This window comes from Halyomorpha halys, unplaced genomic scaffold (genome assembly GCF_000696795.3).
Source record: "Halyomorpha halys isolate HHAL.00 unplaced genomic scaffold, Hhal_1.1 Scaffold1539.1, whole genome shotgun sequence".
NCBI classification, from domain to species: domain Eukaryota; kingdom Metazoa; phylum Arthropoda; class Insecta; order Hemiptera; family Pentatomidae; genus Halyomorpha; species Halyomorpha halys.
Window position 1 is genome coordinate 405869 of NW_027112669.1, and position 20633 is coordinate 426501.

At 29.5% G+C, this 20633-nt stretch overlaps 1 protein-coding gene across 1 annotated transcript; it reads left to right on the forward strand.

Annotated features, from left to right (window-relative positions):
- The first annotated feature begins 1064 nt into the window (after positions 1-1064).
- Positions 1065-19407, forward strand: Cog7 (conserved oligomeric Golgi complex subunit 7). The gene is made up of 14 exons (XM_014435218.3): positions 1065-1185; positions 1283-1372; positions 3029-3109; positions 4496-4600; positions 5218-5349; positions 5419-5602; positions 6882-7075; positions 9087-9291; positions 10145-10398; positions 10591-10711; positions 11419-11580; positions 13674-13867; positions 15936-16119; positions 18979-19407. Exons 1-14 carry the CDS (start codon positions 1183-1185, stop codon positions 19146-19148), a joined length of 2079 nt encoding a protein of 692 aa, XP_014290704.1. The 5' UTR covers positions 1065-1182; the 3' UTR covers positions 19149-19407.
- Positions 19408-20633: the final 1226 nt, after the last annotated feature.

The following is a 20633-nucleotide window of genomic DNA, read 5'->3' on the forward strand; positions in this document are numbered from 1 at the left end:
ATAAACCAACCTAAGATAAGGAGTCGTCAATACTCGGGTATACTGCAGTTAAGATGAGTTTGGCCGAAGGGAGAGGAGATGCTTAGTGGCAAACGTTCCCCAGCCAACCCTCCACTCCTTTCTTCAGCTGACTAGGCTTCCTTTCCTAACCTTTCTTCCTCGACCTACTTCTGCAAATTTACAAATAGAGTCAAGTAACCTGGGTAGATGGAAAACTATCCGCTCACATACCAAAAACATAATTATGAACGTATTTAATTTCATGAAAGAAAGGCTGAGAGTGGTCCAATCCATGTTTCCTCTGTTATAAAAAGCCATCAATTAATGCATTTATTATCAGTTAATCTCATTCGAGGACCAAATATTTTCTTGTTGCACTAACTGTGTCACAACAAATTTAAACTTAAAAAGAGGCATTTTTTTCTGAACACAATGATTATCAAATCTCAAAAATGACTTTTTGGAAGATACTGTGTTCTTAAATAGCAAGTAAGAATATAGTTGTCTGTATATTTGCCTACAAAGTAAAACAAGAAACAGTCCCAGTCAAAGATAACCTAAAGAAACGAGTAACCTCACTTATTCATAACTTAGGAGTCCGAGAATAGAGGGAAAAGCGTTCTAAATACCAATCCAGTCCCAAACTGGTTGGGCCTTACCAAGTTCTGGACTGCCTCTTGGTTTGTTCCCGGTAGGAGGGGTTTGGTTATGGTATGGAGAGGAGAAAGAGCTAGGGTGGGAGATGCGCGATTTCCCTTCCCTACATGTAAATTCATCTTAGATGGACTATACCTTCAGTTTATCAATGTAAATCAAGTAAAAATGGTTTGGCGCCTTTATGGAACATCTAAAAATGAAAGTCTTTCATTTCGTCAATTAAATATGCACTATGAAACAATTTGATATAAATCTATCTTCTTTTTTTCAATGTGGAATCATTGTTTTTTCATTTATTCAAAAACCATTCAATTTTTTCAATGTTTTTATTTAGAATAAGTGAGGACAGGCCGCGCACTCTCTTTTTTAGTATACTCAATCTCGTAGATCTAAACTCCGAAAAATGAGCTCTTTGTAAGATTGTTATGTTTACATGGAGGTTATACTGTGCCAATGATTTCTATTAACCGATGTTAAAATTAATTTTTTTGTCGATGGTGCTTGATTTTTACATGATATGAAAATATGGTAATAGCTAAGCGAATGACTTTTCATTGCTTGCAATGGAATAGGTACTGAATAGGGTACTGACAAATCTTATCTTACAAATTACTATTTTTTTTAGGATATATCAGCATTTTCTGAAGAAATATTTGATTCAAAAGAATGGATCAATAAAATATTTAGAACGCCGGAAGCACAGGAAAATAAAGAAGTAATATGATGAAAAGTATTTCAAAATAATCATAAGAATATTCTGGTTGTTAAGCCAGACTTGATATCATTGAATCTATGTTGCTCTTGATTTATTTTTTATTTATTCATTTTCATAGATATACAATTACTGGATTAATGTCAACATTAATGGATAATTGTGATACCATAGTTATGTTTACTTCAATTAATAGATTTTTTCTTGTATTCAGTTACATAAAATTGATGTTTTTAAAGAAACTCCCTAAAATAATGATGGTTGGATATTGGTATTACGAAGTCGTTCAATGTTTTTTACTATTTTAGGTCATTTTACTACTTTTTTTTTGTGAATTAAGAAGTAATGAAAAGAGATCTTGAAATTATATTAGTTGGCTATATAGAATTCAATGATAAGTTAGTATGGGTGGCAAAAATAAAGAAAAGTATGAAACAGAACAAATAATTTCAGTAGTTTGGTAAATCTTGTTTTGGATACACAACTCCATAATGACAGAAATAGAGAATATATTTTATCAATGTGATAGCGACAGTTTTAATAAAAGTAGTGAGTTTGAATCAGATGAAGAATTTTATAATGATCCTTTAAGTGATATATGTGTACCCAAAGCGTTAAGGAACAATAAATGCAACCGTAGATGGTTCAAAAAAAAAAATCGATAAGAAATAATAATAATTCCTCACGATAAACTAAGGAAGTCTTAGAGATGAATTCAGCATTTTGGAAAGCTTGGAATAAGTTGGAGGAAATTGTTTAAGACCTTCATTGGTTGTTAGCCCTACTGCAGTTTTTACATCGGTGTATCCTTTCTATAGTGTTTGTTATGCTGAGTTCTTGTATTTTTTTTATATCTATAATAAAAAAAATAAAATAAACTTGTTGCACCAAGTGCAGTCAAAACCTGGTGCTGTGCATACCTCCAAACTCCTTCCTGTACCCTTGTGACATCACTTACCACTCTTTGGAAAACGCTATATTCTGTTGTGCTGAATTTTCAAGATTGTGAGATTGTTCAAAATTGAATATTGAGAGTGAAGTATATTTATATATGGATTACACATCAATGGTTAAATAAAAAATCAATTATTCAAAATGGGTATCTCTACTGAAAACATTGGTTTTTAGTCTGTAGGACTAGGTGCTTATTGTAGTTTGCAGAACTTGTGGAAAATCATCAACTGCTTTAACTTGAGTATTTTTCAGATTCTCCAAAGTAGTGTATCCCCTGTGGGAAGTCTTAAATGTGACCTTAGTTGGAAATATAGAAGGTTCACATTTAGGTTCAGATGGTGGTCTTGCTACACCCTTTCAGTTTTCTCTTGGGTTTCTCAGGAGTCATGTTCATATAATTTGTGATGCTGTGAATGCAGTTAACAATTTTCCACAAGAAGTATTGTGTACTACTAAAGACTAAATTTCGCTATCAATAATTTAACTGATTTTATCAACTTTTTCCTTGTAACAGAACTTTATATAGAACTAAGTACATCATAGTTGTTAATATAGAGTTAATAGTAGAAAATGAAAAGTAGTATAATTTAAAATTCATTTGTATTAATGCTTGTTAATAATAAAACCTTAAATAATTTTTGCTTGTACCTTATTTTTTTTTTCTGTTATTCTATCCTCTAAATTTTATCTATTCATTTTGAACAGGTTTTTTTATCTTCTTTGGTTGCAAAGCTACAGCTATACGTCCAACAGATAAATGGTGCTGTTGAGGATACCAGTGAACATGTAAGAAATAAATTTTTTGTTTATTATATTATTATTATTTTGAATTGAAATGATTATTCTTTTTATCAATTTTCCTGGGTGTATAATCTCCTTGAAAATTCTCCATCTCTGTTTTTTGTTTATGATTTAAGTATAAATAACTAATTTTTGAAGACCAGTACTTTGTTCTCTATCATATTTTTACTTTTAATTTTGGCACATGATATAGACTGCTACCTTCACTTTCAAAACTGTTAGACATTATTAAGATTGATAAATAATATGGTTTTCTTTCCAAGTTCAAACTAAACATCCTTTGGGTCAGGATTCTATTGTTCCTAATTCCTTTTTTTTATTTGTTTAATTAAGGCTAATAATATCAAATATTATTAATATATTATCTTATTAAATAATATAATTAAATTGGCTGTTATGCTGGGTTAGCTCTCCTTCATTTTTTTTATTATAATTTAAATTAAAAAGGTTAGATATTTCTTCACCAAATTTATGTATTCTTCCTGTGTCAGCCTTTGTCTGATGTGAGAACTAAAATATAGAGAATATACATAAAGTGAAGTAATATCTACTTTAAATATATTATTTCAATTTCTTGAGACAGGTAATTATTTATTAAATAAATCAAAAATTGTATCCTTAACTAACTATTTATGAGTTTGTGTATATGGTGGTGATTTGGTGGATAATTTTAAAATAAGAAGATTTAGATATTTATGATTTTAAATAAAAAAATAGGTTTTTAACTTATAATTAATGACCTGGGCAGAATAGCCTGCAAAACAAATTTTAAATTTTAATGTGAGGAAGAATTTATAATTGAAGATTGTCCTTGAGAATGGCCAGAATGTTGGACTGTTGAAATAAAAAGTGTTGACTAATAAGGATACAATTTTTTATTTATTTAATAAGTAATATCTACTCTTTTTAAAGTAAAACAAATCCTGTTCACCTGAAACTCATGCACTATTATTTTCTTTATGAGCTTTGTGATCCTAACGTAAAAGTAAGTAAAGTAATCACATAATTCATAAGTCACATATTATAAGCTTAGAAGTCATTATAGAAAGAAATTTGAAAATTTGATTATAGTGCTTAATATTACTGTATGATTGGAAATTTCCAACCCCATCGTATTAAAATATTAATCCACCTTATGAAAAACACCATCTTTTTTAGATGAAATTACTGAATATATAGGAAGATTAGATTTTTTGTTTTCTTTTTATATGTATTATTTTTAAAGAAAATAGAGAAATATTTCTAGATAAAAAACTTGAGGAAATCTTGATGCCTAATCAATTTGTGAAACATTCTGGTTATGCTTACGTAATTATTAGTGTTATTTTTTTCGTGTAATACAATACTATTAACTTGTTAATCCTTTATTAGGTCATTCAGAGTTTGCCAAGAGTGATGCATGATGCAGATATGATCCTTAAGGAAGCTCTTATGTTGAAAGAAAAAATGCAGTTGGTGAAAGAAGAAATAATGAAGGCAAGCATTTTGTGTTATTTTGTTTTCATAATAGTCCACTATTTTTCATAAGCTATTATTCTGATTTGGTATTTTAACCAAAATATCTTTCCTTGATCTAATGTCTGTGGTGGTCGTGAAAAATTGGGTTAGTTAAATTGTCTAAAATTGAGTTAAATAGGTGTAGGTCCCATTCTTGGGACATCTTTAAGTTGTGTTAATTTGTTAGGTTTAGTAGCTTTTAATTATTAATTATTAGTTTTTAGGAATTGAATATCTGAAATCTTGTTCAAAAATTGCCTGTGACAACCTTTTGATAGTAGTGTACTGTATTGCTTCAACTTCTGACTAACTTGATTAAATTTAGAATCTTTTAATTAACCAAATTATCTAGAATACTTATTTTGTCTGTACATAGCCTCTTTAATTTTTAGTATTTAAGATAAATAGTCAAGCACTAAAAGAAACTGCGAAGGATATTCATTTTTGGCTTTTATTATAGGTGATTAAAAGTTTTTTGTCACAATAGTATTTTGAGAATATTTTCAACAAAATATTACCAAATAATTGATTACTAAATACTGCTTTTCAACTAATTTGTAAATCTTGATGCTAGTGACTTTAACTTTTCTTTGTAGATTGAAAAAGATACAGCAGCTTCCATGGTGACTTTAGAAAAATTAGATAAAATGAAGACTGAACTATACACTGCTAAACAGGCTTTACATGAAGCTGATAATTGGACGGTTCTTGCTTCAGATATCGAGGAAGTAGGTTTCAATTTTTTTTATGTTGCTTATTTTCTTAACTGTCTTTTATTTTATCGTTATTATTTTTAGGTTTTTGAATCACATAAAATTGAAGCTATTGCAGAAAAAGTAATGAGCATGCAACAATCACTCCCTGCTTTAATCCATTCTACTGACTATGAACAACGGAAAATACAGTTGGAGGGATTTAAAAATAGGTTAGAAGCAATGGCTAGTCCACATCTTGTAAATGCATTTACAAACAAAAATATTGGTCAGTTACTGTTGTTTTGAATAGTGAAGTATATTTAATAACATTGCTGCTCGTAATGCCTTATTTTTTTAAAAATCTTAATTGATTTTCTTTTAAAGTTAAGTACATACTAAGATATGGTATCTAGTGTTTCACCTTATTAAGAGCTCTAAAATAACATGGAAAATTTAAAAATGTATCAAAAATAGTATACTATATATAAACAGTATTCAGTATAAAAACATATTAAAAACTTATATTTCTTAGTCAAAATTTATAATGCTTGGTCAAAGGTTTTTTGTTCTTTTTTATTGGTTTTTTTTTATAGATTCCTGTGTCCTAGAAAATTAATATGGACAGTTATGTAAATTAATTGTCACAAGTATTAGTATTAGAAAGATTTACAAAATTCTCATTCTTCCTCTTCTTTTATTACAACTTAGGACTAAAAACAACTCAATTAATTTTCATGATTTATTCAATGTTTTCATTTAAACCCCTAATTGTGCTTCATGTTTAAAATGACCTACACTTTATTAAATGTCCAATCAGTGCCGTAACAAGATCTTCCTCCAACCAAGGGAAAAACTGTACACCACTCTGTTAGTGACTGGTAGTCCAAATCTAAGAGAGGAATGAGTTAACTTTTAAAAAGATTATTATTTTTTTCTGGAATGAAGCATATTTGATAGGACAATTTTATTCAGAGAAATTAAAAATAGATGGGATGGCAACTTATATTGGTTGGAGTCAGGAATAAACAAATATAAATAACACAAAGAGAATAAGATTCTGTTATTTTGGACAAAAAAAAAATTAATCAGCCATTGTAGGGAGTAATAAAGTGTAATCAAATTGATAAACGTTACGGAGAAAATTAATCATATATATTTATATTTTTTTACGTTTTATGATCACCTTAATTTATAATTACCTGATATGAGTTGTTTTGTGTTTATCACTCTCTAGTAAACAAAAAACATGAATCGCTTAAAATAATAAAAACTTAATTTTCGTATTTTTCTGTCTGGGATTGAACTTATGAATGTTTGTTTCCCTTGATGTCTGCTGTCAACTCTTTAAACATGGTCCATCATTTACAGCACACAATATGTAAAGAATTAGATAAAAAGAATATAAATAATTATATAAAAAGAATTCACTATATAATTCTACGTATGTTTTCGAGGGGTTTTAATTTTAATTTTTGCTGTTTGAAAAATATATTTTTATTTGACACTATTATTTTAAGATGTTTTAATTATTTTTAAAATATCATAATTTGTTTATTCTATTTCAGAGGAATCTGTTAAATATGTTAAGATATTTACTGGAATTGAAAGATTACCCCAGCTAATAAAATATTACGTGAAATGTGAAAAAAGTTTCCTATGCCAAAAATGGAAAAATATAGTCGATGTTGACCAAGATCGAGGAATTCAGGAATTGCTTAGTCAGTTCTATCAAGACCTACTGCTGGAGTATCATACACAGGTATATTATACTCTTGTATGAAATGTTTTTATGTATCCTATTGAAACTTTTTATTCCATTGCATTGCCTGATTTTAGACCTAAATTTAGGCTACATTTTCTGCATAGAAATGTAAATTGTCTATGAAAGATAGAATAATTATTCTAATCTTAAGCTATTAATACGCACCATTAGAAAAATGTTAAAATATATTTAGAAAAAATGGGCATGGATTTAATTGAACCATAGATATAATACAACTCTGAACTTAAGCAGTTTGAGCTCACCTTTTTGTGTTCCCATTGTGCATCAAATATTTTTCATAGACATCAGAAGAGGGAAAGTTAACCATCAAACTAAACGTGGAATGAAGTATTAATAGATATTCACCTTTTTGATAAATATCAGTAGGGTGAATAGAGTTGTTTTACAACCAGGAATGCCATTTAAAATTTAACCATTTTGTATTATATTGCTTCTCTGAAAGAAACATAGGCAATGTAAGATGCTGGGCCTTGTTTCATAATGAAAGCTAATAGTATTAGTTTAAAATACAAGTATAGAAACAACGTGTTAATTACACTAATACTTATTTTTTTTCGATAATAGGGAGGACTATTAGTGATATTACAGGAGTTAAAAAGTACTAAAGTACAAGTTACTATTGTACAAGTCAGTGTAATTGTATTAAGTTAAATCGACAAGACTAATAGTATTTGATTGTACTTAATTATGAAACAAGGCCCTGGACTGTGTTATTTTGTATTAGTTTGTAAGCCTGGTATATGATGATAACAGACATTGAGGATTTTAAGGGAACCTCACAAATACCATCTTTATCTTCAGAACTGGTGCATTACAAGGTGTATTCAGAGATGGGAGCATTGCTGGGAGAAGTGTGTAGAGTTACAAGGAGACTGTTGAAAAATAAAAAAAAAATTCAGAAAAAATGTCTTGTATTTTTGTTAGGTCGGAAACTTTTCAGACCACCCTCGTATAGAGGCCACTCTACAGCCCTGACCAAGCTCCCAGCAAATTCTTTTTGTTTCTGCAAATCAAGAGAGACCTGAAAAGGAAGTGATATGGCACAATTCCAAACATCCAGGCAGCTTCGATAAGATCTCTTAAAAGCCTTATGCATGAAGAGTTTAGTAAGTGACTATGGACAATGAAAAAACTGCTGAGTGCCTGTTGCATTGACCCCTGGCTGTGAGTTGATGGCCAAGGGTCATATTTCAAGGACTTTTAGTTTGCTGTACAATATTTAATAAATTTTTGGTTCTGAGACTATTCTTGAAACCTAGTGAATGCACCTTGTATGATTGGTTAATGTGGCAATTAGAAATATGGTAATGGAGGATTGGGATAGAAAGGAACGAAGAATATAATTAGTCAGTATGTAATGTAAACTACACAAAGAGCATGGTCGCAGAGTTCATTGTCCGAATGGACTTATTTCCCCATAAATTTTGTTTAGAAAATATATGTAAAATGATTTTATTTCATTAATGCTTAAAAACCTAAAAATCAATTGCAGAGTGTGGGGGGGGGAGGAGAAAATAGTTTAAACCTACAAAAGGCTTTTATCTAACATCAACCCAATTCACTAACAAATTATCAATTCAAATTAGGGGGAAGAGCTGTAGAGGTTTGTAAAATCATGAAAAATGGTGGATAAGTGAGAAAAAATAGTTTAGATATCCGATGGCACTTCTTTAACTCAAACTCATTTTGGAGGGGTGAGGAAATATGTGAAACCACAAAAAAATAGTGGAGGTGGCAGAAAATAGGTGAGTTCACAAATGGTACACCAATTCAATTCACATACAAATGTCCAACCTTTTAAATCAATTTTTCAAATTTTATAAAGTTTTTGTTGTCAACATATGTGAAGTTGGAACAGGTTTTCTGCTTATTGTATTGTATATAAGCTAATTGTTTATTAGCTTATTGTATAGATTAGCTCAAATTATTGATTTTAGTTATTTTTTTCCATAGAATCATTATTTTTTATGCTTGCAATATTTTTCAGGTAAAGTGGTGCATATCAGTATTTGAATCGAGTAAAATGGTCATGGGTGTTATTGCTGATGCCCTCAGTTCCCTTGAGAAAGATATTACGGCAACTGTTGATACTTGTATCAGGCAAGAAGGAGAACAAATATCGTTACTTCTGACTTTAAGATCACTATCCGATAATTTTATATCTGATTTGAAGACTGCCTTAGCACAGCATGGTTTGTTATTTGTAAACATATATACGTATGTTACTATGGCTTCACCTCTCTTTTATATTTAGTTCATTTTACTTAGGTTTTAAACAAAGTAATAAAAAAATTAATTAAAGTAATATGGTTGTTGCCTCGTGGCATTGATCCCTGAAAGGAGAGAGTTAAATTTTGATATATTTTCTTTAACATATATAGTCTTAATCAAGGAGATTTAGTAGATTATAATAATAATATTTAATATATCTAATTGATGTAATATATTTTGGATCAGAACTAGAATAAAGATACAATAATAAGAAATACTATATGATCTATTTATTAAATAAGCCAACCATTCAAACTAACTAAATAAATATTTGTTAATATCTTCTATGAAACTTCTAATATCAAGTGAAAAATAATATTTAACACATTATATATTAATTTTAAACAATTATAATTTGATATTAAAACTGCAAAATAAAATATTATTGTCGATTAATTTGATCAAATGTCTTTATAAATGTCAATTACTCTCAATGTTGCCACATAATTTATTCGTATGTATTTGTATTTTTATGATATAAGGATAAAAGTTAGCCAAATTTTATTTTGTGGCAGAACCAAGGAATAATTCTTGCCCATTCCACTTAGGCTAGAATAGGTAGTAATCTTTGAGATCCCCGGCCTTCGTATTATCATTAGATTTTTACAGAATGTATTTCTTTTGTTTTTGTTTTCTGTGTTTAATGTCAATTCTTTTCAATTAAGTAAAGAAGGAAATGTAAAAGTATTTATTATTTGTAATGATAAAAAAAAAATTTTTAAATGTTTGAGCATGTGTATCTTCTTGCTTATGTAAAAATTTCATATATTTCAGAGAATGAAACTCCAGAATGCTGGAAAGATGTTTTGCACTCAGTGTATGTTATTTATCGTAATTGGGTATCTGCTTATAGAAGATTAGAGGAAAGGCAACTTGTTGTTCCTCCACTTGAAGGAGATTTGTCTGAGAGTGTGAGAGTGCTTGCTAGGGAACGCCAATCTCTTGTGTCTGGAGTTTTAGAAGCTGTGAAGAGATGTGAATCATTCACATCTGGTCTTGGTCTTCCAGCTCTAGTATCAGCTGTACAGGTATTCTGGGGGTAACATTATTTTTCTGATTATAATCTTTTTATAAAAAAGATAAGAAATCATTTAATAAACATTTCTATAAAATAAATGAGTGGGGTGAAATGACAAATGAAAAATATATTTGGTGCAATATTCAGTATTCTAATTTGCTTAAAAAGTTTCATAAATTATTTATATTTTTCTTTTTCACAGTTTTCAATATTGAAGCACTTGGAACAATATGAAAATGTACTGCGAGAAATTGAAATTAAGAAACAATCAAAAGAAGAATGGTCTATGTTTCAGATTTGCCTGAGTTTGCTTCTAAATATAGGTAATTGCTTGTGTTATCGTGTAATTATTTTGTTAAATGAAGTATTTGTCATGGTTATCAATTTTTGTCATATCGAACTTATTTCGTTCTGGAAAAATGTTATTTGAATGGTGATTGAATTCCTTGCACAACGAAAAAAATCATTAATTCGGACAATTATTAGTGAAGATACAGCCTATTGAACTTTTACCCATATTTAATAAAAAATCGTGGAATTTAGACAGATTATCTTTAAATTTTATTAATTTTTTATTATAACTTGAAAGATGTACACCGCCAAAGATTCTAAATGATCATTTGATTGATAGTTGATTGCCTACTGAAATCTTTATTGGACCAATACTAGTAATGAGACATGAAACGGTTTTTGTTTTACAGTTTTATGGAAACCGATCGGTATAGTGTGTAAAGGCACTAAATATTATCCATATTGGTTTAGATGTTATCTAATTCATATATATTGTTATTTATCGCTATAAACTAAATATATATAATAAGTAATTAATTCAATAATTCATCCAATGTGTATATATAGTTAATAATGTATGCTTAATTTTAACTAAATTAACCGTTGGATATCAGTAAATGTTTTCGATTTATAATCACTAAAATATTGATAAAAATCAATGAGAACAAACTGCCTACTCTCCTTGAATTAATTTTATTTTCTCCTTATTAATTATTACATATTTAAAAAAATTTTTTAGGAGAACTTCAAAATACCATTGAAGAATTAGACAGGGAGTTAATACAAACATTAGAGAAAGCTATGAGAAAAGATAAGAAATTGGAAATTGATTTAAGGCTAGTGATGCTGACCAAAGGTGCCCTGGATCAATATGATTCGTTTATGAAATCTTTCAAAGAAGGTATACTTAAATTCAGCTATAGGTTTCCAAAACTGACTTGGCTGGTCATTTTCTAATTTTCATTTTATTTTTCCTTTAGCAGTTTTTGTTCTATAAAATCATTCAACTGCTTTTGAAAGAAATGATTTTATGCAATGATAATTTGTCCATAAACTGTTTTAAAAAAATGGAAAATGGACGTGGCTAGTTTTTTAATTCTTTGTCTCAATTTTACAAAAGATATTTGTTTATAAAATGATAATTTGATTCGTATAGGTACACTTATACATTACAAATATTACATATCATATTGTATATAAAAGAAATATACATATAATGGGTGAATCACACTTGTTTTGCAAACTTCATTAAGACTTATATTGCTGTGATCCCTAAACTACGCTAATGAATTTGTAAACAAAATGATCTCGCCTTATGTTATAGTTTTTCTTGGCATTCAATTAAAAAACATGGCCATAAAATTTGAATATTGATAATATTATCACATCATTGGAAACATATTACAACTGCTAAATGACCTGTTTGATGCAGCAATTTGAAGAATTGGGTACACTTTTTAAACAAAATGTTAGTAAATTTGAAACTGGTGACATCAGCCTCAAGTGGAAAGAGGCTTCTAGATGAAAATCATTTAATGAGAATGTGTTGTGGGACTTGGTTAAGGCGGACTCTATGATAAGTATTCAGAAAATGACAAGAGAACATAGATTTTTCAATTTTCTATGTATGGTATAAACTATAGGCTATATAACTTGAAAAAATTGCATTGCTTATCAAGAGTGGTCCCCTTTGTGTTAAACACCGAGGAGGGGGGATTTATATTTATTGGGATTTATCAACAACTTTTGAAAAACTCCACTACAGTTTAATTGAAAGAATTGTTACTTGAGAAGAAAATAGTGCTTATTGGAGAAACCATAAGACCAAGAAACAATGATTATAATGCAATCAGCCTTCTGTGCCAATTGTAAAGCAAGGGCAATATTGGATATACTGATTCATTCCGGAAGGTTGAAAATTTATTGTAGTCAGTTGCGAGGGATTTATGACCCAATGTGAATTAGTAAACTGATATTAATCTACTGACTGTAATTTAAATGCCTGAACACACACTTTTTGTTACTTGAAAGGAAAAATTCAAGAACATGTTGAAATTGACCTTCTCCCCCACTCAGCTTACATTGTTCATTAACATAAAATGAGCCATTACGCTTACTATCTTAATTTAAAAACATCTAATTCTCTACTAAATAATTCAAAACATTATCCAAATTATAGTCTCAAAACTTTTATTGTTTTTACACGTCCAACGTTTCGGCCAATTCGGCCATCTTCAGGGACAATCTACTTAATTCACTATGAAACATATTATTTAATATTTTTCCAAACACTTCATACAGGCTATTCTGCCCAGGTCAAAACATTTTTATCCAATAAGTCAAATATCCATTAAAATTCACAGTCAAAAATATTTTTCATTTTACCACTATCATACACTTTTATTATTCTCTTAATTTTTAAAACAATTCAAAATATAAGAGAAATGTGAAGAATTAGACCTGCTAGTTTTGAGATGGCAACAAAACAAAGAACACAATGGTAAATAGTTAAAATATTTTTAAAAAAATTGTTGAAAGTATTTTTATGCTAGAAAGAAAACTGGTATTTTTTTATGACTCAATCCATTAAAATATTTATATTATACATATTATTCCCAAATTATCAAAAATGGAAACACTAGCAACTAAAAAAAAGTTGTGTGTCTGTTCACCTAAAGTGATTTTTCTTAAACAAACATTAATTCTTATTATGTTATAAAATAAAAATTGCCTATTATTTTCTTAATGAAACACTAAACTGCTTGCATTGTCTCTAGTGGTTTAAAACTTACTTTATATTCTTTAACATGAGTGCATAGCTTGCTCATTCCACTGCTTACTTATTGATCTGTGTCTATAAAAATTCTAATGTCCATATTCAAGATTATCATGTTTCTGCTAGTTTATTCACGATTAGAGTATTTTTTAATATATTCATATTGCTGTAGGCTAGAATACAAAATAACAAAACAATTAATATAATATTGATTCTAGGTAATAAATCTTCTGTCCTTGAGGGTGTGAAGTCTAAACTTTCTAAAGTCACCGAACGAGTAACTGGATGCTGTTTGGACGTGATGTTTACACCGATCCGGTCTCAGTTGTCACGAGCTTCATGGGGTACATCAGTCAGTTTATCACACCAGCTCCCTGACTACAGTTATGCTCCACTCGAGTATATCACTCAGGTATTGGAATAAAAAAAAAAAAAAAATTATTTGATTTGTTTTTCCTGAAAACAAATAATTTGTATTAAAATCGAGTAAGTTATTGGCCCTATTTAACAAGGAATGGTTTGGACAAAGGCTACTTATGTTTATACACACTTAGCACATTTTGCAAAGCTAGCAGACTTTCTCATCGTAATTTCTTACTATTAACTTAAATGTAGTTGCCATGTATTGTGGGTGCGGTGTATATCTTATTTAACCCCTCCTCATCGGTCCCTTTTCTGCACTAGTTGGGACTTATTTATCTTAATTTGGAAGCACTTGTTTATTACAAGTTAAGTGGTATAGCGATCCGTATTAAAAGGAAGATTATGTTTTAATATTTAATAGTTTATCTTCCTCAACTTAAACACACTTACGCATTTAAGATGATTGTGTGAATACCCATATTGGTTCTGAAATATTTGTAAATCATGTATTGAGGAATATATATTTTAACAAATAAGATTTAGATCTCCAGTTTGGATTCCAAACATCTCACTCCACTATCCACCAATGTCATTGTGCTGTGGACGTTGTCTCTTCTGCTTTAGATCTCGGAATATAATGCACAGGAGTCTTATTCGATGTAGAACTGCCTTTTGATTGAGTCTGGCACTTTGATCTGCTTTACAAACTCCATAAATTTCTATTTATATAATTCTACATAATAATTCCTCCTATATACTTTTTCACTATCCGTTTCTTTCTCACTGATAGATTTTTCAAAATAAATAATAATGGTTCCTATTTATCCCTCTTTTCTCAGTCTGATAGTGGTCCTCAAGGTAGTATATCGGTCCCATCTTCTACACAGTCTATACATCTGACATCTCAACCAATCCTAACACTATCCTCACCATGTATGCTGATGACAGATGTGTGCTCGCAGTTAATAATAACCCTTTAATTGCATCCCAAACAATCCTATTCCGTATCACATCTCTTGAAGAATGGTGTCGAAATTAGAGGATAAAAATAAATCCCATCAAGAGGTGCTCTTACACCTCTAGAACAGATCAGATACCTTGGATTATATCTGGACAAACAACGAATTTGGAATCCACACATAAGACTGAAAAGACAGGAAAGTACAAATCGATTCAGACTATTGCAGCACTTACTAGAGAAATGTTCTAAACTTCCAATCCATTACAAAAGATTGATCAACTATAAAAAGGCCTTTCTGGATATACGGAGTTGAGCTTTGGGGCTCCACTAAACCTTTGAATTCTTCTCATTTCCAATCTTTACAGTCCAAAATCCTTTGTAAAATTTGCAATGCCTCCTTACTTTGTGACAAATAAAATCATCCCTAAAGACTTTAATGTTCCGATCTAGCCCGAACCAGATATCAATCCTTCTATTATAAACTCCCTAACCACCCAAACCCACTATTTTCTAACCTTGCATCATCTTCCATTCCTGACAATCCTCCAAGGATTCTGGAAAGAAGATGGCCTTGAGACCTTCTAATGTAGAAATATTGGAATGCTACCAATGAGTTGTTTCTCTACATGCCTGTATCATACTATTATTATCTAACATAAAATTTACTAAATGTATTTTTATGTAAATACAGTTGTAAATATCAATAAATAAATGGAAAATACAAAAACCCAATAAGATTAAATATCTAGTGATAATCATAAAAAAAAAAAAAAAAAACTCCTGATTTGACCAAATAATAAAATCATAGAAAAAACTAGTGCTTTGCTATGGGTTTAAAAAAGAAAATGGGGAATCAGATCCAAAATGATTATAAACCAGGATCATATGACCTATAACAGCCTATGCATCAGTCACCTCAGAAAAAGTTTGACCAGCACGTAAGCCTTTTATTTTTAAATAAAATTTATCTTTTATTGTCCATTATAACGAAAATTTAATTTATTTATTTGTTATATAATAAATGTTTTTGATTATTAATTTATGTTTATACTGTGCTAGTTCAGTTTTCATCACAGAAATATATGTATTAAATTTTATCAAAATGAAACCATTTGTAAACTAAACTACGTAAATGTTTGAACATTTTTTTGTTAAGATTGGTGAATATTTGATGACATTGCCTCAGCACTTGGAACCATTTTTGAAGGAAGAGGGAAACAGTCCTGCAGTTCAATTATTGGGCCGTGTTTGTCGACAGACATGTTCATCTTTAGCAGATCTTATCTTAAACACCAAAGATGTCACTCCTAATACTGCCAAGCAGATAGCTGTTGATATTGGTAATCTTTTACTTAATTATTTCTAGTCTTAAATATTTATTGAATTAAATATTACCATTTAAATGTTATATTGATTTGATATGCAATGCTTGCCAAAAATCTATGGGTCATTTGAAATATTACATTACAAAGAAAATATTCAAATGAAAAATGAAGTTTTTTTTTAAGTGTAGATAAAATTTTATATGAACTCTAATTATTCTATTAATTTCTTTAAAACAATTTTGATCCTTTTTCTCAAAAATAAATCTAATATTCTATTAATATTTATTGATAGGAAACTAGATAATTGGGATAGCTTAAAGTTATTTCTTTAAAAAATAAACCCTTACTTTTATTCCAATCTCAACTTAACTACTCCAACCAAAATTGGACAAACTAATCAAAGTATGTCAATTTTTCAATTTGTAAATTTCATATTTTTCCAGTTTCTGAAGAATTTAGATGTCATTTTTCTTCTAAGAATTGTTGAAAAATCTCACCAAAAAGTTTTGTCTCCTCTCTCCTCACAATTAAATTGTAAAAGCTTTTCTGTTTTCAGTAATTAATTGAAGAGCTACATATAAAAGGATTATAACCTACATTTCTTCGAACGTTTCTGGCATAATAAACAAAAGTCATACATTTGACTGAATTAACATATTTTCAGTTTTGTTGCATACAAATCATTGCTAAAGATTAAGGATTGATTCATTGTTGGCACTAGTGAGGTTAGGTCAAAAAGGAGTTTTTTATGCTGAAAAATCATTTTAAATTTAAATTTCGCAGTTATCACATTTTTAGAGAGCAGTACCTAATATTCTTCTTTGTACTTCTCTTAGACCGACTAATCAGGAAATAAATGTACATAATCTATTATCATCCAGACGATTTTCAATTTAATCTTAGTATTAGCACTTCATATGTTCTATTTTTAATGCTGAACTGATTCAATGACTCAGTGATAATTTCACTGAGTATATTATCATTATTTCTCACATTGAAATTAGTTTCTAAACACTAAATTTGTTATTTCTTTGAACTTATTACTAAACTAAATCTGTCTTTAGAGTAGAGTAATATGTATATTTTTTATAATAATCCAGATCAAAAACACTCAAGAGGCATTTGCAGACATTAATACATATTTTTTTAAAGTTAAATGGTAATGGTTGAAATTAATACATTATATTTATAAGCTTGCTAAGATGATTTGGGATTTCAGTTTTAAAATAGCACAGATAATGATCAAGTTTTAGTAGCTAAAACAAAGTGACAAAATTTTATTTTAATCGTATACCCTTTTAATTTGTTAATGATAATCTGTCTTTCTATTATTGTGAATAATTTTTCTATGAAAAAATATTTTTTCTCTTGAAAAAATTGTTCTTCCTTGGATTATTGACTTTTCTCATGATCAGTACTGCAATCATCCTTCTTTCACAGATTTCCAGATATTGTTGATCACTCTGGTTTATGTTTTTGGTTATATGCTCCCTTTTACCTGTGCATGCTTCCTATAGTTCCTCTAAGATTCTTGCTGAAAATCAAAATAAATTTTGTTTATATTTAATATATATATACAGTATTAAATGTTATTTTTATGGCATAATACATTATTCAAAAATTTCTGGGACAAACTTATTTAGAAATATTTTTTGTATTGAAAATTCTACTTCATTCATGAACATTTAGACATACTACATTCATTCAAATGTGCCTGACATTTTGAACCCTTTCTTATAGAAAAAATTTTAGATACTACCGCAAAGTGCTTAGTTTTCTGATTTGACTACATCCTTTTTGCCAAATCTCTTTCTCTAGAGCCTTCTTTTCAGGGCCGTGAGTAGGCAATAAGTCAGAGGAGCCCAGATCAGGTGAATATAATGGGTTGGGAAGCAATTGAAAGTTCAATTTGTACAGTTTTCCCATCATAACCATTGAATTGAGGCATGGTGAAAGAGCATTTTCTTCTTCTCCATAAGGGCCCATTTCTGTATATTATTAACTATTAATATTTTTTATTTTTCTAGGTATTCAATAAATAGTAGGCGATATGGATCCTATAAAACATACACCAGAATCTTTCCAACATACTTTTGTGTCTTTGGTCCCTTTGGAGGTCTTTCGTCTGGTGTTTAGCACTCGGATGACACCTGATTTGATTAAGGGGTGAAATGAGGAATCTATTAGTTACATACTACACAAAAATTTCTATTTATTCTACCTAAGCAGGTCCAAAATGTGCTCTGAGTCATTAGCACATTGTTGGTTTTATTCCACTGAGAAAAAAAACTACACCCAATTTTAAAATAGTTTTCTCCTGCCCTATCGTTTAGTAGTATTGTATACATTGTATTTTGATACCTGAAGAATATCAGTTTCTTGTTATATTACTTGTACAGGTTGTCCAACACAGTTTCATGGCGGTTTTATATTTTTTTCTGGCAGTTTTCCGTACCACTCCATTTAATTTTAGAAAACCACCAACAAATGGTTTTCAACAGAGCGAATTTCTTACTACTCTTTTCATGCCCTTCCTGAGCTTGAGCAATATTTTTTCTCTTCAAAAAACAGTGCAAAAAAAAAAACCGGCTCACGATATTATATTTTATTCATTGTTTTGAAAGTATCAAAAGTATTGTCTATATCTCGATAACCATTGGTCAAAAATGCTATGGATTTTGATATGTATCTTTTGAAGGTTAGTACTACCTAATATGAATTTTTTTCTTGTGGATTAGTGCCTTAACTTTTCAATTGATGTGGCACAATGATCATAAGTTTTTATTTTAATCCTGTCATGCTTTTTTATTTACATCAATGATAAGATATCAGTCCTTTGCTCCTTTTTTTTAATGCCTGTGTCTTCTCCCTTAGCATATTTAGGTAATGTTCTTGAAGATCTTGGACAGACTCTACCTGAAACTCTTGCCCAAATGGTAGTCCTGCTTAAACTACCCTCTGATGCTTACCAAGCTGGTAGTGCAGGCTGCTCACCAAGACTTGTGGCTGCCATAAGAGAAATGAGAAACATTGCATCTTCATAAAGAATATGTATTTTTAATTATAATTTAATACTTTAGTTATTTTCAAGTTATTATTTTTTAATAATTTAACTCTATTGAATTGAACATAAAATATGCTTTCTGTGTTAATTGAATCCTTTTGAACCCACTTAATTGATATCTTTATTTGGATAGACTTAATTGTTTATCCTAAGGATGTAAACAATGTATTTTGGGATATAGTTGATTGTTATGTTTTTTATATCATTTAGATTCAATACACTTCTGTTGTTGATAGTTATTTGAGATTTATTTATAATCTTTATTATCACCTTTTGTACATAAAAAAACCTATTGTTGAATAAATATTTTTTAATTTAGTTTAGTTTAAAATTTGTTATCATTTAACCTAAATTTGTTGATGATGTATATAATATTACCAAATGATTTCAGTACACATCTTATTTCAAGGATTTAACAGTTCTAAAATTATGTAAAATATATTTTTTTTCTCTGCTCCCTTGGCGCATTAGAAAAAACTCTCAGGCGCGTATCACATATTGCTCGGCCAAAAAAATTTTCATTGAAATCGGTGATTTCTCGTGTGTAGATTCCCATTGTTAGTGGTTTTTAGGAGAAACCAGATGAGGTGTCCTAGAAATGCTAAAGGTGATTTTCAGCCCTCTTTCGCAGGAAAGTAATTTTTTCCTTCATCGGATACATTTTCCTGGTCGAGTGGGGCAAATCTGTAAATGGCCTTTCCATAATATTAAAAGTATATTCTAGGAGGGTATGTATGGAAAATATTGAACATAGTAGTAAAAATAAAAATGTTTTCCCCGATTTTTTATCATACAAAAGAAGTTGAGTTAAGAACATTTTTGTTTTCAAATTAAGAAGTTTGCCTTATATTTCCCTTTAATATTGTATTTATTATTTTTCTGATTCAAACAGTGACACCTCAGTCGAAAAAATACTAATGGGACAATTGCACGTATTACTACACGCTTGTCGCACCCAACTAAAACTATAGGCCATTTGTGTACCAATATTAATTAAAAGTTATCAAACAGTGCAAAATAATGGTGACCATAATACTGGTTGTACTTATCATGAAGTTAAAATGAAACGTTCAAATTTTTCGGATGTACATGCTTCCCATGGTAAACTAAGTGGAAAGACTATTCTTACAAATAAGTTAGGGTACTGTAAGGCAGGCCATTGTACTGGATAGCAGTTACCAGACGTTGATGATACCACATGGATCAATTTCATGTCTTCTGATACAACTTGGGCCATTTTTTAAAATCTTTTACACATTTGTCTCAGTTCACTCTTTTTAAAATATTTTTCTTTCAAAATACATGATTGTTGATTAAATTGGAAAACTTTTTCTCCCAAAAAACTTTAAAATAGTTTCCTTTGAAAAACACTATAAGTATTTTGTATTTGAAATAATTCTGTAAAAGAATTTTAAGTCACAAGTTTTGTCCAACTCTGGTACTATACAAGGACAAGAAAAAAATA

What these genes read in the sequence shown, in the direction of transcription:
- Cog7 (XM_014435218.3), top strand. An exon ending in TGCTGGAGTATCATACACAG is followed by an intron (nt 7,076 to 9,086) that starts GTATATTATACT and finishes AATATTTTTCAG; the next exon opens with GTAAAGTGGTGCATATCAGT. An exon ending in GCAGATAGCTGTTGATATTG is followed by an intron (nt 16,120 to 18,978) that starts GTAATCTTTTAC and finishes CTTCTCCCTTAG; the next exon opens with CATATTTAGGTAATGTTCTT.